Here is a 15,929-nt window from a genome sequence, read left to right as displayed (position 1 = left end):
TGGTCCCTTTGGCCCCCAGAGTGCTGCTGCTCAAGAGTGGGGAAGTCTAGGGGGGATGAGGGGCCTAGGACCAACCACCGAGGTGACCTGCAGACACCCTTAGGGAGGTCTGGTGAAAGAGGAAGGATCTGATGCCCCAGATACCAATAAGATTGCAGTGCCCTGCCCCCAAACAAGTGAAGATTGAGCCATAGGAAACTGCAAAAGAGCTGTGAGTAGGTTTCCCTGTGATCAATACTTCATTTTTTTTTCAAATATATGAAATTCTTTTAATTTTTTTTTTGTGTGTCTTAAGTGTCTGTGTTAGTCCATTTTCTGTGGCTTATAACAGACTGCTTGAAACTGAGTTATTTATAAAGAAAAGAAATTTATTTCTTACAGTTCTGGAGGCTGGGAAGTCCAAGGTTTAGGGGATACATCTGGTTAAGGGCCTTCTTGCTGTTGGGAACTCTGCAGCGTCCCAAGGGGGCACAGGTGAGGGAACCGAGCAAGCTAGCTTGTCTTTCTTCCCCTTGTTATAAAGTCACCAGTCCCATTCTCATAACTCATTAACCCATTAATCTACTAATCCATGAATGGTGATTCATGGATTAACAGATTACGCTCATGACCCAATTACATCTTAAAGGCCCCATCACACTACCACACTGGAGATGAAGTTTCAACATGAGTTTTGGAGAGGACAAATATTAGACCATAGCAATGTACTAATTTTGCTGAGGTCCTGAGTACATGCTGTACTGGTACAAGGATGGTCTGCCTTGTACCAGGCCCTGTGCTAGTTTTCCTGTCCTGCCACTTTGGCCTCCCTTCCCCCAACCATGAAGCTTGAAGCCCTGTTACTGCAATCTGGCAGAGGAGGCTTCTAGCTTATGGGGGAGATGGGTCAGACACCGGCAGCTCTGACCAAGGCTGGTTGGCAGGGGAGTGTCACGGAGAAACAGAGCAGAGGTGAGTGGGGTAGGGCCAAGCCATTTCCAGCTGTGGGCTCAGGAAGGCTTGAAGGATAGTTGATAAATGAGTGATGTCTGGAAGGACAGGAGAATTTCCGAGAGTGGAGGTGGAGCCCTGGTGTGGAGGAAACAGCCTGCACAAAGACACGGGCAGGGGGGTTTGTGTGGCAGTTTTCCTGACCTGCCTTGCCCCTGGAGGCTGCGGCCAGTTGTGTCCCTGGAGTAGAATGCTGACCCTCACCATTCCCAGCCCACCCCAAGGACCTCCCCACCCCATTGTGACACTACTTCCTGGACACCAGTGGAACTCAAAGGTTCTGCTTCCAAGGGTCTGGTTGGGCCTGGATTGTGGTCAGGTGGGCCCTGGCTTTGGCTTGTGGTCCTGCCTCCAGGGAGGCAGGGCCGGGAGGGTGTGGAGGGTGGAAATTACGATGACCCCTGGCAATTGTGCAGCCGCGTTCTCAGCACAGGTGTGGACAGGAGCCTGCCTGGGCCTGTTTGGCTGTGGGGAATCTGTGGAAGGAGTGGGCTGCCCTCCCAGAAAGCGTGAGTTCTCAGGTGTGGCGTCTGGCCATCTCCTGCGGTAGGTGGAGTGCTGCTCCTGGCTATGCTTCTCCCAGGCCTCAGTTACCTCTTTGGCACATTGAGAGCCAATTGCCTGGGGCCTGTCCACCTGGCAGAAGACCTTTGGGATGGGTAGAGGGAGTGAGTGCTCCAGGGTATTGGGGTATCAGATGGTGCTGGGGGATGCTGAAGTGGTCCCTGCAGAGGGAGGCTGGTACAGATGGCTCTGGTCCAGAAGCCACATCTCTGAGAGGAGAGCGGAGGCTCTCCCTCCCTGCAAAATCTCCTTTATCCACCTCCATCCTCTCCAGCCTTACACACATACATCCTGTATTGGTTTCCTATCGCTGCTATAACAAATGCCCACACTTAGTGGCTTGAAACAGCAGAGACTTATTACCTTATGGTTTGGAGGTCAGAAGAACAAATGGGCCTCAGCAGGCTAAGATCAAGGTCTCAGAAGGATTGCCTTCCTTTCTGGAGGCTCTAGGGCAGAGCTCATTTGCTTCCTTGCCTTTTCCAGCTTCTAGAGCCTCTGCATTCCTTGGCTCTGGGACCCCTTGCGTCTTCAAAGCTGCCAATGGCTGCCCAAATCTTTCTCACGCCGCATTTCTTTGGGTCTTATGCATTTAAGGATCCTGGGATTAATGGGACCTACCCGGACAATCCAGGATAATCTATTTTAAAGTCAGCTAAGTAGTAACCTTAACTTCATCTGCTACTTTAGCCCCCCTTGCCATGTAAGGAAACATATTTACGAGTTCTGAGGATTAGGCATAGATCTCTCCGGGGGGCGCTTATGCAGCTTCCCCCACCTCCCAGCACACACACATCTAAGCATGCTCTCCCTCTGTGTTCCCTGCCTCTTATGAACCTCCAAATCCTGCTGAGATAAGGGATTCCGAACTTGGGGCCAGGCAGGAGACAAAGACAAGTGAAAAGGGGAAATGGTGCCGGGCCCTGCTGGGCCTCCTGCATGCACCCATCAGAAGTAGCAGGAGCTGGGTGCAGTGGCTCACGCCTGTAATCCCAGCACTTTGGGAGGCCGAGGCGGGAAGATCACTTGAGGTCAGGAGTTCGAGACCAGCCTGGCCAACATGGTGAAACCCCATCTCTACTAAAAATACAAAAATTAGCCAGGGTGGTGGCTTGCACCTGTAGTACCAGCTACTTGGGAGGCTGAGCCAGGAGAATCACTTGAACCCAGGAAGCAGAGGGTGCAGTAAGCCGAGATCACACCACCACATTCCAGCCTGGGTGACAGACCAAGATTCTGTCTCAAAAACAAACGAACAAATAACAGCAACAACAATAATAACAAAAAACAGAGCAGACTCTCAGTCTAAAGGAGGGGCCCCTGCTCAGGTTTGCTAATTGTTGCCAGATGGGAATGCTGTCCCATTGGCCAAACTTCAAAAAGAAAATGATGCATTTATGTGAAATCAACTTTAGGCAGTTAAATCACATTCCAAGATACAGTGAGCATCAAATGGGCTAGCCAAGGGAAATGTGTCTGCAGGCTGGATTTGTCCCGTGGACGATGAGCTGGAGACCTCTTCCCTGGATTATGGAACAGCAGTCGCAGTCTGAGAAGGAGGCAGCCCCCTAGTGTGACTGGTAGAAAACTAGGGGCCCAAGAGGGAAAGGGAACTTCTCCTCAAGCAGACAGTGAGCTCTTCTCCATCCCTGTCCACCCTGTCCAATAGTAGAGTGAGGGGCTCGTGGTGGCTTCTGAAAGTGGCCCTAGCCTTGGCTAGAGCTAGCAGGGCAGCTTGGTAACATGCCCAGGTGAGGACCCCATGGGAGCTGATGGCCAGGTTGGTCACTCCTCCAGGGCCGGCCTAAGAGGGATAGATTTGGCGAATGCAGCTCGGCCTCCCCACAGATCCCTGCCCTCTAGGCCCACCACAGTGCTATCCCCAGCCAGGCAAAGGGCCCCTGGTGTCCCAGACAAGGCCCGTCCTCTAAAGAATTCTCTGAAGAAACTTTCCCAGAATGCTGGGAATCTGCAGGGATCTTGGCAGAAATGAGAGGAAGAACTTAGAAAGGATGCCTCTGCTAATCATTACAATATGCTTCAGTGTCTTCTGCAGTGCTTAGGGAGCAAGTTCCTGTGAGACAAAGGACCAGAGTGTAGGAAATGTGAGAATACATGGAAGAATGTCCCCTTCAAGGACACCTGGCCTGACAGTGTGGGTGATCAGCCTCCCACAAAATTAAAAAAAAAAAAAATCACAAGAACAGAGACAAGGGGTCTCATCATACTACAAAATGACCGAAAAGTAATACAAATTATAAGACCCAATGCTGCTGGTGGGACTGTAAGGAAATGGACACCTCGTGAACTGTTGTGGACTCTGAAATGGGTTGCTCTTTCTGGAGGACATTATGAGCCTATGTTATAAGAGCCATATAAACAATCCTACTTCTTGGACCTTAGCCCAGGGAAGAAAGAGAGCCTTCTGCACATTAATGTGTACAGAAAAGTTGTCTGGGATAGTGAGGAAGCAGTGAGAAACAGCCCTGGTGCCTAGTAGCTATCATGAAAGCAAACAGCACCTTAACAAAGATTCCGTAGCCATTAACATGATCAATGTGAAGATGAGTTTTGGCTGTGGAAAATACTAAGAGCAAGTAGTAGCAGGCAGAAGTTCACTAAACAGGGGATACCTCCCATCACAGTGGGGGACTGCTGCCTTTATCAGTCTCCAGCAGAGGGGAGGGGGCCCTGCAGGAAGAGCAGGAGTGGATGTTTCAGGAGAGGGTCCTTGGGCACAATATTTTTTCAAAATAAAAACAGACACGTGTGAATCCATCACCCACCCAAAGCGCCAGAACATTTCTAATTATTTCAGTCCACCTCTTCCTTGACATCATCCCTCTGTCTCCCCTCAGACATGGTTTCCTGAATTTCATCCTTGCTGTTAAAAAAAATCTATGGTTTTATTGCGTGACATACTGAAATTATTTCTTTAGTCGTGCTTGTTTCCAAACTTTATAAAAACAGCATCAGTTTTCTGAGGCTTACTTTTTTCACTAAACATCCTGTTTTTGAGACTCATATAGGTTGATGGATGGAGCTGAAGCTTCTTCATTTTCACTGCTATATTGTATTCCACTATATAAATCTACTACAATTTAGGCATTCTTTCATTGATGTGCATTTGGGCTCTTTTTTCACAGCTGAAAAGTGTCATGAACATTTTGGTGCTTAACTCCTGGATCATATGTACAAATGGCTCCCTAGAGTATATACCTGGGAGTAGCATTGCTGGATCATAAGGTATACAGATATTCAACTTTATAAGACAATGCCAAATTGTTTTCCAAAGTGGGTCTATGAATAATTCTGCCAGGAATGTATGCAAGGTAGTTTTCTCCACCACTTGGTGTTATCAAACTTCTCAAGTTGGCCAGACATGATGGCTCACGCCTGTAATCCCAGCATTTTGGGGGGCCAAGGTGGGCAGATCACCTGAGGCTGGGAGTTTAAGACCAGCCTGACCAACATGGAGAAAACCCGTCCTACTAAAAATACAAAATTAGCGGGGCGTGGTAGCGCGTGCCTGTAATCCCAGCTACTTGGGAGGCTGAGGCAGGAGAATTGCTTGAACCTGGGAGGTGGAGGTTGCAGTGAGCCAAGATTGAGCCATTGCACTCCAGCCCAGGCAACAAGAGCGAAACTGTCTCAAAAAACAAAAAACTTCTGAAGTTTTGTCAATCAAATGAGTATAAATATCCTACCATGGTCTTGATTTGCATTTCCCTCATTATTAAAGAGGCTGAGCAACTTCACATGTTTGTAGGCCACATGAGTTTCCTCTTCGTAAAATGCCTGTTCAGGTCTTTGGCCCATTTTTCTTTTCTTTTTTTTTTTTTTAGACAGAGTCGTTCTGTCGCCCAGGCTGGAGTGCAATGGCACCACCTCGGCTCACTGCAACCTCTGCCTCCTTCGAGCAATTCTCCTGCCTCGGCCTCCCAAGTAACTGGGATTACAGACATGTGCCACCATGCCTGGCTAATTTTTGTATTTTTAGTAGAGACTGGGTTTCACCATGTTGGCCAGTCTGGTGTTGAACTCCTGACCTCAGGTGATTCCACCCACCTCGACCTCCCAAAGCGCTGGGATTACAGGCGTGAGCCACCGTGCCTGGCCCTGATTTGTGTTTTTTTTTGTTTTGTTTTTGTTTTTTTTTTGAGATGGAGTCTTGCTCTGTTGCCCAGGTGAGAGTGCAGTAGCCAGATCTCAGCTCACTGCAGCCTCTGCCTCCTGGGTTCAGGTGATTCTCCTGCCACAGCCTCCCGAGTAGCTGGGATTACAAGTGTGCACCATCATGCCTGGCTAATTTTTGTATTTTTTTTTTACTGGAGGCAGGGTTTCACCACATTGGCCAGGCTGGTCTCGAACTCCTGACCTCAGATGATCCACCCACCTCGGCCTCCCAAAGTGCTGGGATTACAGGTGTGACCCACCGTGCTTGGCCTGATTTGTGGTTCTGTACATACTCTTTACATAGTCTTGATCCTAGTCCTTTTTCAGATATAGGTGTGTGTGTGTGCGTGTGTGTATGTGTGTGCGCAAATATCTCCTTCCAGCTGTGTCCAGTTTTTTTCCACTTTAAGATTTTCATTTTTAAGTTTTGTCTGCTTAAAACTGCTATATTGCTTAATTTGGCAAGTTTAATATTGCTATATTGTATTTCACTGTATAAATATACTACATTTTATACATTCTTATATACCTGTAGTCAAATTTATAAATTTAAAATTTTATGGTTAGCACAAAACAGCATAGTTTTTGTGTCTTGATTAGGAAATCCTTCCTCACCTGAAAGTCAGAAGTAGATTCCCTTATATTTTCTATTAAAAGTGTTGTTCTTGAAATTTAAGGCCTTAATAGGGCTGGAATTTTTGTTTATGATGTGAAGAATCTAATTTTAATTTATTTTTCTATTTACTGACCTATCATGCCACTCCCCTCTCAGATATCAAAACTTTATGTTTGCATGGATATATTTCTGGGCTTTCTATTAGCTATTTCTATGTTGGCATATTCTCATTAATTCATATAACTTTATAATAAATTTTGATAATTTGCAGGGCACATCATTCTTATTATTCTTCAGAATTTTCTTAGGTATTTATACACTTTGTCCTTCAATATACATTTTAGAATCTTCTTGCCAAAAATAATTTTATAAAAAATACCTTTTGGATTTTGACTAGAGTTGTATTGAATCTACAGATCAATATGGAGAATTGACAACTTTTATTCATGACCATGAGATAGCTCTACATTTACTTTTCTTTCTTCATATATTTCTGTACGTTTTATCATTATTTTACACATAGGTCTTGCACATATTTTTAAACGATTTTTTAAAATGTGGTAATATATACACAACACAAAATTTAACATCTTAACCATTGTTAAGTGTACAGTTCAGTGGCATTAAGTAATTCACATCATTGTGCAACCTTCACTACCATTCATCTCCGGAACTATTTCATTTTCCCAAACTGAAATTCTGTACCTACTACATAATAACTCCCCTTTTCCTCCTCCTTCAGTCCCTGGTAACCACCATTCTATTTTCTGTGTCTATGAATTTGACTAGGTACCTCATATAAGTGTAATCATATATGTCCTTTTGTGATTTGGTATTTCACTTAGCAGAATGTTTTCAAGGTTCGTTCATACTGTAACATGTATTATAATTTTATTCATTTTTAAGGCTGATCCATATTCCATTGTATGTATATACCACACTTTCTTTATCCATTCATCCATCCATGGACATTTGTGTTGTTCCCACCTTTTGTCTATTGTGAACAATGCTGCTGTGAACATGGGTGTACAAATCTGTTCGAGCTCCTGCTTTCAATTCTTTTGTGTATGTACCCAGAATTAGATTGTTGGATCAAATGGTACTCCTATTTTTAATTTTTTTGGGACCATCATACTGTTTTCCATAGTGGCTACACCATTTTACATTCCAATACAAAAGGGTTCGAATTTCTCCACATCTTCACCATTTGTTTCCTTTTCTTTTAAAAAATTAATAACAGTCATCGTAATGGGTGTCTTGTACATATTTTGTTAGATTGTTTCTAATCTATATTTCAATATTATAAATGGCATCTTTTAAAGTTTCCCATTTTTAAAAATCATGTTAGTTTGAAATGATTAAAAAAATTAATAATAGTCATCCTAGTGGGTGTCTTGTATGTAGTTTGTTAGATTATTCCTAATCTATATTTCAATATTATAAATGGTATCTTTTAAAGTTTCCCGTTTTTAAAAATCATCTTAGTTTGAAATGATTTTAGGGTTTTAACAAAAGTTGTAAGGCTGGGCACAGTGGCTCATGCCAGTAATCCCAGAACTTTGGGAGACCAAGATGGGAGGATCACTTGAGGCCAGAAGTTCAAGACCATCCTGGGCAACAAAGTGAGACCTGATCTCTACAAAAAATAAAAAAATTAGCCCTGCATGGTGGCACACACCTATAGACATAGCTTCTCTGAAGGCTGAGACAGAAAGGCACCTAAGCCCAGGAGTTCAGCTGCAGTGAGCTATGATTGTGTCACTGCAATCCAACCTGGGTGACAGAGTGTGACTCTATCTCTACAAAAAAAAAAAAAAAAATTGCAAAAAAATGAACACAGACTTCCCATTCCTTCTACACCCAGATTCCCCTAATGTTGGCATCTTACTTATCTAACCCAGAAAATTAACACTGACACGATACTATTAACTAATCTATAGACCTAACTTGAACCTTGAACTTGGCCAGTTCTCCCACTAACGTTCTTTTCCCAGTCTGAGATCCAATCCAGGATCCCACACTGTGATTCGTTGTCATGTTGTTACCCATGGGGTCCTTGCTTCCAGAGCTCCCAAGATGGTGGCGGGCCGCTTCCAAGATGGCAGCAAGCCTCTTGTTCTCTGACCTGGGGCTCTTGGCCTCAAGGATTCTAAGGAATGGAATCTTGGGCCATGCGGTGAGTGTTATAGCTCTATTAGAAGCCGTGGGTCACAGAAGAGAACCATGAAACCCAGCTACTAGTGTTCAGCTCAATCAGAATGAACCCAGGCACTTAGCCATGCAGGAACAATGGCAAGCCTTTAGCCTGATCCGGAGCGGCAATGGGTGCCTCGCTGGATCAGGAGCACAGCAGACACCCTGCCAGATCCGGAGGGGTGGAAGTCAGCGGTGGGTCTGCAACAGCGACAAACAGCAGTGGTGGATGGCGAGCGAAAGCTTAGCTTGAGCTGTAACAAACACGGACCAGAAGAGTGTGCAATTGCAAGATTTTATACAGTGAAAACAGAGCTCCCATACAAAGGGAGGGGACCCGAAGGGGGTAGCTGTTGCTGGCTTGAATGCCTGAGTTTATATCCTGATCATTGTCCCTCCTGCTGTGCTCTCAGGCAATAGATGATTGGCTATTTCTTTACCTCCTGTTTTTGCCTAATTAGCATTTTAGTGAACTCTCCTTACTACCTGATTAGTTGGGTGTGAGCTAAGTTGCAAGCCCCATGTTTAAAGGTGAATGTGGTCACCTTCCCAGATAGGCTTAGGGATTCTTAGTTGGCCTGGGAAATCCAGCTAGTCCTGTCTCTCAGTTCCCCCTCTCAACAGGAAAACTCAAGTGCTGTTGGGGAGGTTGGCCGATGACCGCTCTAACTGCTTGCTGCTGAATTGGGGCGTAGTAGGGGTCATGCAGTTGAGATTTCCTTGGGAGGGGTGCCTTCAATGTCATCAACATTGGAGCGTGGGCTAGCAGGCCAGTCCAGGGGTCCATGGTAGATCTTAGTCATGGACTGCATCTGGAGCTCCATTTGAAGATCGATTTATAGTTTTACAGCTTTGATTCTGGAAGAGACAAACTTAACAAGGAGGTTAAAAAGACAGGGATTGAAATGTATGGCCTGCAGTGTAGGGGATTATTTCTTTGGCACACTTTACAGGCCCTGACTATCTGCTTGACAGTTTTAAAAAGGCCTGGTCCAGTAAACAATAATTTGGCCATCTGATGGGTGCTATCAATGCCTAAGTGAAAGGTTTGGTGAAGGATTTTAAGTAATTTTCTTTGGTTAGCTGCAGGCAAAAGTATTTTTCCTTCTTCGTTGGCTAGCCATCCTGAGGGGAGGAAACTACGTCCTCATGAGGTTCCCTATTCTATTTCTCCTGTTGAGTACTGGGGCTTGGTTTCCCAGAGGGGATTACCCCATACTAGGGGTCCTTCTATAAGCATTTTTAATGAAGGGTCCTGCTTTGTGGCTCTTTTGGCTTCAATATCTGCTTGGCGGTTCCCTTCTATTTCCTTTTCCTTTCCTTTCTGATGAACCTGGCAGTGTAAGACTGCCACCTCTTTAGGTTTCTGTACAGCCAATAATAATCCCCTAGTGGCTTCCTGATGTTTGATAGGTGTTCCCTCAGAAGTTCGGAATTTCCTCTCTCTCCATATTGCTGCATGGGCATAGAGGACTAGGCAAGCATACTTAGAGTGTGTATATATATTTACCCTTTTTCCTTCTCCTCATTTTAGTGCCAAAGTGAGGGCTATTAGTTTTGCCAGCTGAGCGCTAGTTCCTGGAGTGAGGGGATTACTTTCAAGTATTTCATTATTACTGATCACTGCATACCCCACTTTTCGAAGTCCTTTTTCTACAAAGGAACTTCCATCAGTATACAAATTGAGGTCAGGATCAGCCAAGGGAACCTCTAGAAGGTCCCCTTGAGCAGCGTAGGTTTGAGCAATCACCTGTTGGCAGTTATGTTCTATCTTCATTGTCTGGAAGAACTGTGGCTGGGTTAAGAGTTCCACAAGTGCGCAGTCGCAGCACTGGCCCTTCAAGTAATAGAGCCTGATATTTAAGCAAAAGGTTGTCTGACAGCCACAAGTCTCCTTTAGCAGTGAGTATGCCATTTATATCATGAGATGTCCACACAGTAATATCTCTTCCCTGTATTATTTTAACTGCTTCAGATACTAGGACTGCTACTGCTGCCACTACCCATAAACAATGAGGCCAACCTTTTGCCACTACATCAATTTCCTTACTGAGGTGTGCCACGGGATGCAAGCTGATCCCTTGGACCTGTGTAAGGACTCCTAGAGCTATTCCTGTTTTTTTTCTGTGACATATAAAGAAAAGTCTTGCCCCGTTGGCAAGCTTAACACTGGGGCTTGGGTTAGGGCCTTCTTTAGGGCTTGGAAAGATGCTTCTGCTTCAGGTGTCCATCTTACTAAATGGGTATTGGCTTTTTGAGTTTCCTTAATTAGTGTATATAATGGCTTGGCTATTTTGCCGTACCTGGGAATCCATATTCGGCAGAAGCCTGTTATGCCAAGGAACTCTCTTAGTTGCTTTAGGGTTTTGGGATGAGGAAAAGCCAGTATAGGCTGGATACATTTTTCACTGAGGGTCCTGGTGCCTTTGGATAATTTTAGCCTTAAGTATTTAACCTGCTGTGAGCAGAGCTAGCCTTTGGTTTGGAAAACTTGTAGCCACAGGTGGCAAGGAAATTGAAGAGCACTTGGGTGGCTTGATGGCACAAGGTTTCTGAACGGGTGGCTAAAAGTAAATCATCCACGTACCAAAGGACAAGAGTGTCCAGGTATGAGAACTGGCTCAAGTCTTGGGCTAATGCCTGGCCAAATAGATGGGGGCTATCCCTGAACTCTTGGGGTAAAACAGTCCAGGTGAGTTGAGATGTTGGGTTTGAAGGATCTTCAAAGGCAAACAAGAATTGAGATTCAGGATGTACAGGGATGCAGAAAAAGGCATCCTTAAGGTCCAGGACTGTAAACCATTCTGCTTCCTCTGGTATTTGGGAAAGCAGAGTATAAAGGTTAGGTATAGCTGGGTATAGAGGGACAACAGCCTCATTGATAATCCTGAGATCCTGCACTAACCTCCACTGTCTGTTGGGTTTCTGTACTCCTAAAATTGGAGTATTGCAGGGGCTATTGCATGGTTTTACTAGGCCTTGGGCTTTTAGGTCCTTAACAATTTTTTGGAGTCCTTGTTGGGTCTCATGTCTAAGGGGTTACTGCCTTTGGTAGGGAAAGGAGGCAGAATTCTTTAATTTGAACAGGACAGGAATTCTTTGCTTGTCCATATTGTCCTTCTGTTGCCCAGACTTGAGGATTAATTCCTTCCTCAAGCAGGGGACAACAAATGAGTGCTCCTTCTCCTATGTTCAGGTGTATAATGGCTCCTGCTTTTGCTAGAATGTCTCCCCCTAACAAGGAAATGGGGCTTGCAGGCATAATTAGACAAGCATGTGAAAAGAGTAAAGTTCCCCAGTCACAACTTAGTGGCTGGGAGAAGTATCTAGTGACTGGCTGTCCTAGGACCCCTCGGATAGTGACAGATCTAGAGGACAGTTGTCCAGGACAGGAGAGTAAGACTGAGAAGGCTGTGCCAGTGTCCAGGAGACAGTTAACCTCCTAGCCCTCAATGGTCAAGCATATCCAGGGCTCTGTGAGGGTGATGGCATGGGCTGGCGTTTGCCCCGGGAACCCTCAGTCCTGCTGCTGGATCATCTGGTTAATGGCTTCTGACTCAGAGGACCTTTGTCCCCTGGGGCAGTGGGCCTTCCAGTGATTCCCTTGACATAAGGGGCATGGACAAGGGGGCGGCTTATTTCTATTCGGACAATCTTTCTTAAAGTGTCCTTGTAAACCACATGGGAAGCAAGCCTTATTAGGCATTCGATTTGCCCAGGCTTTCCCTTTTCCAGAGCCTCCAAAGTTCACTTGCCTGAGGGCCGTGACTAAAGCGGCGGCCTTTTTTTAAATCCCATTTGTCCCATTCCACCTGCTCCTCCTGATCTCTATTATAAAAAACTGAGGTTGCCAAGTTCAATAGGGTTTTTAAGTTTTGCTCCGGGCCTAAGGCAGGCTTTTGAAGTTTTTTTCTAATGTCTGCAGCTGACTGAGTGATAAACTTATCCTTTAAGATTAGTTGGCCTTCAATAGAGCCAGGTGACAGGGAGGTATACTTCCTCAATGCCTCCCTTAGTCTCTCCAGAAAGGCAGTAGGATTTTCTTCCTTTCCCTGTGTTATAGTGGACATCATTGAGTAATTCATAGGCTCCTTCCTAGTTTTCCTTAGTCCTTCTAGCACGCAAGTTAGCAAATGTCTGCGGCACCAATTTCCATGTTCTGATTCTGTGTCCCAGTGAGGGTCTACACTGGGAACTGCCTGCTGGTCTGTGGGGAATTGTTCTTTCCTCTGTTGTCATCCTATCATTGACCTGACTGAGATACCAGAGATCGCCAAACTCACGGGCTGCAGTTATGGCGGCACTTCTCTCATTTGGGGTTAATGTCAGATTTAGCAGTAACATTATATCTCTCCATGTCAGATCAAAGGATTGTCCTGACCCTTGTAAAACATCAATATAGCCATCAGGGTTATCTGAGAATTTACGTAGGTCTATTTTAATTTGCTATAAGTATGAGAGAGAAAAAGGTACAGGCACTCTGGCTGGGCTGAATTCTCCTCCTCCTACTGCTTGGAGGGGGCATAATAGGGGAATATTGGCACTCTTTGGTTCATTGTTTACCCCTTTGTTTATCTCCTTTTGGACCATTTGGGTTGAAGGGGGGTTCTTATTAGTTGGGGAAGGAGTCAGGGGGACGCCAGGGTAGGGAAGTAGACTCCGAGGGCTTCCTGTAGGGCATAAATCACACTTTTTACATAATTGTGAGTTGTCTGTTAATGAAAAGAAAGTTTGTACATATGGCACTTCACTCCATTTGCCTTCTTTTCTACAAAAGGGGTCTAGCTGTAAGATGGTGTTATAATTTATACTTCCCTCAGGAAGGCAGGTTTCTCTTGAAGAGGATATCGTGGCCAGGCGGTACTGCAGAAGAAAATAAGTCGTTTCTTTCTTAGCATCTGAGGGTCAAATTGGTCCCAATTCTCCAGAATACATCTTAGGGGTGTTTTTGCCTTGGGGGGAATGTTTCCCATCTGAAAAAAGAACATAGGGATGCCAGCACCCCTAGTCATTTTCTGATGAGCATTAGTCCTAGAGCATCCTCTATGGTCCTAATGCTTATTCCTTTCCAGGGTGCGTAACCACCCATGGACCTCTGCTTATCGGATTAGTTATGCTCACCAATGTAGCAGTCCTGCACCTGTTTTCCTGCCTTTCTTGACCACAAAGAAAGGGGTCCAGGCTGCTGGATTCTAGTGGTACTTTACCAGCATGCCCAACATTGCCTTTGTGCTCAGGGGTGAGTCCTAGAGCTGGGCTGGGCTCCTGAGTATTTCATAACAACCCAGTTTGCCCCATCGAGATGCATTCTCATAAACAGTTCTTATGCAAATTCATTTCAGAGAGGGTGTAGGTAACCTTTTGAGTCAGGATTGAGATAAAGTTTTTTGATTCTGTAAGTACTTCAAGGCTTGGCTGAGTGCAAACAGATCCAACGTTTGAGCAGACCAATTATTAGGCAATTCTCCTGACTCTGCTTCCACAAGAGTCTCCTTATCAATTACTGAATACCCATTGTGGTTTTTTTCTCAATCACCTGGGAGAAACCATCTATTGTCCTGTCCTGAAGGGAGTTCCTCCTAGGTCTGGTCAGATCTTTGTGCGGTAATTAAGATTTAAATCCCCTGTTAGGAAATCTGCTGGGTTAAGGGAATTATCAGTGGTTGGTGTTAAATTACCTTTTTCTAACAGAATAGCCCCATACTTTAAGATTTTTGAGTTAGTAAGCTACCTTTTTGCTTTTTTGACTTAGAATAATTGTGTGCTCACAATGAGGTTTCCTCTAAAAGTTACTTTTCTACTTTCTTCTGTTAGCAAAGCAGTTACTGCTACAGATTGAATGCATTTGGGCCATCCGTGGGTTACTGGATTAAGGATTTTTGATAGGAAGGCTATGGGTTGTCAGTGGTCTCAGTGTTTTCAGGCTACGTCCTTGTTTACACTGACAACAAGGTAGTATTGGAGTGTTATAGGGTCATGGAGAAGACCTTCAATTATCAATTATAGGTTTTAAATTTACCCTGTCTTTTAAAGGTGTAGGGCACACTGGGTTTTTTTGTTTGTTTGTTTTACTATTTCTATCTTTCTCTTTCTTTCTCTCTTTGACTCCCTCTTTGTCTCTCTGCCTCTTTCTCCTGTCTCTCTCTCTCCTCTCTGTCTCTCTGCTCTCTGTCTCTGTCTGTCTCTCTCTCTGTCTCCTCTCTCTCTTCTCTTAGCCATTTACAAACTTGGGGCCCTGGCAAGGATGGTGGGGAATGGGTCTCACATAACTGCCCATGTCGAGAGCTATATACCTAAATCAGGAGGGACACCAGGGACAAGACTCCCTGAGTTTATAGCCTAGATGCCTAAGGATGCAGCCTAGAGCTTCCTTAGATCCCTTTGAAGATACAACTTGCTAGAGGAAATGAAAGTCTGAACCATTAGTACCTAGGAGGCAGGGATCAGAGGAAGTAAATTCAGAGGTAAGGAGAATTTTGGGGCTACACTTTCAAGAAAGTCGTGGTCGGGACCCAGGAGGTATGAGTCAGAAGGAAAGGTAGGGGCACACGCATGGGCAACTGTTGAATAGAAACTTCTGGCTGTACCATGATATCAACTGGCTAACGCTTGGAGTTTGGGATGACAGCTTTCTGCCTCTAGTCAGCCCTCGGCTTCCCCAGGAAAATTGAAAGTGGAAGCTGGTTCCAGGCAGACCAACGTTCCCAAGCCAGAAGGATTGGGGGTTGTTAGAAAGCGCTTCCCCAGACAGTCTCACACCTGAGTCTTAAGTCCAGCGGGCATGCTAATCATTTTTAACCGGCTGACAGGTGCCTGGTATTTTCCTCCAATTCTAAGGAATGATAGGACAGAATAGCAAGCAAAAGTAGTCCAATATTACTCACCGCTTTGGAGATCCCTTTGTGGTTGCCAAAATGTTACCAGGGGGTCATTGCTTCCAGAGCTCCCAAGATGGTTGCAGGCCACTTCCAAGATGGTGGCAGGCTGCTTCCAATATGGTAGCAAGCCTCTTGTTCTCTGACTTGGGGTTCTTGGCCTCACAGATTCCAAGGAATGGAATCTTGGGCCATGCGGTGAGTGTCACAGCTCTATTAGAAGCTATGAGTCATGGAAGAGAGCCGTGGAACTCAGCGACTAGTGTTCAGCTTGATTAGGATGAACCCGGGCACTTAGCCGTGCAGGAACAATGGCAAGCCTTTAGCCTAATCCGGAATGGCAATGGGCACCTTGCTGGATCAGGAGCACAGCAGACACCCTGCCAGATCCGGAGGGGTGGAAATCAGTGGTGGGTCTGTGATGGCGACAAACAGCAGTGGTGGACAGCGAGCAAAAGCTCAGCTCGAGCTGTAACAAACACGGACCAGAAGAGTGTGCAGTTGCAAGATTTAAT

At 45.2% G+C, this 15,929-nt stretch overlaps 1 protein-coding gene across 28 annotated transcripts in view; it reads left to right on the top strand.

Moving 5' to 3' along the window:
* The first annotated feature begins 397 nt into the window (after window positions 1-397).
* SLC22A14 (solute carrier family 22 member 14) overlaps window positions 398-15,929 on the top strand; it is a 37,786-nt gene continuing 22,254 nt past the window's right edge. For 5 of the 28 annotated variants that reach the window (XM_054480406.2, XM_054480394.2, XM_054480387.2 and 2 more), the window contains exon 1: window positions 1,243-1,309. Coding sequence is in view for 5 of the 28 variants with exons in the window: in XM_054480401.2 (XP_054336376.1) it covers window positions 1,385-1,423 (39 nt within the window). In the remaining 23 variants the exon portion in view is untranslated. Of the gene's footprint in view, window positions 475-1,239; window positions 1,537-10,514; window positions 10,631-15,929 lie in introns of those variants that run through there. The other 23 variants (XM_054480407.2, XM_054480396.2, XM_054480404.1 and 20 more) reach the window with 17 other exon arrangements.

This window comes from Pongo pygmaeus, chromosome 2 (genome assembly GCF_028885625.2).
Source record: "Pongo pygmaeus isolate AG05252 chromosome 2, NHGRI_mPonPyg2-v2.0_pri, whole genome shotgun sequence".
In the NCBI taxonomy this organism is placed as follows: domain Eukaryota; kingdom Metazoa; phylum Chordata; class Mammalia; order Primates; family Hominidae; genus Pongo; species Pongo pygmaeus.
This window is presented reverse-complemented; position numbering and strand designations above follow the sequence as displayed.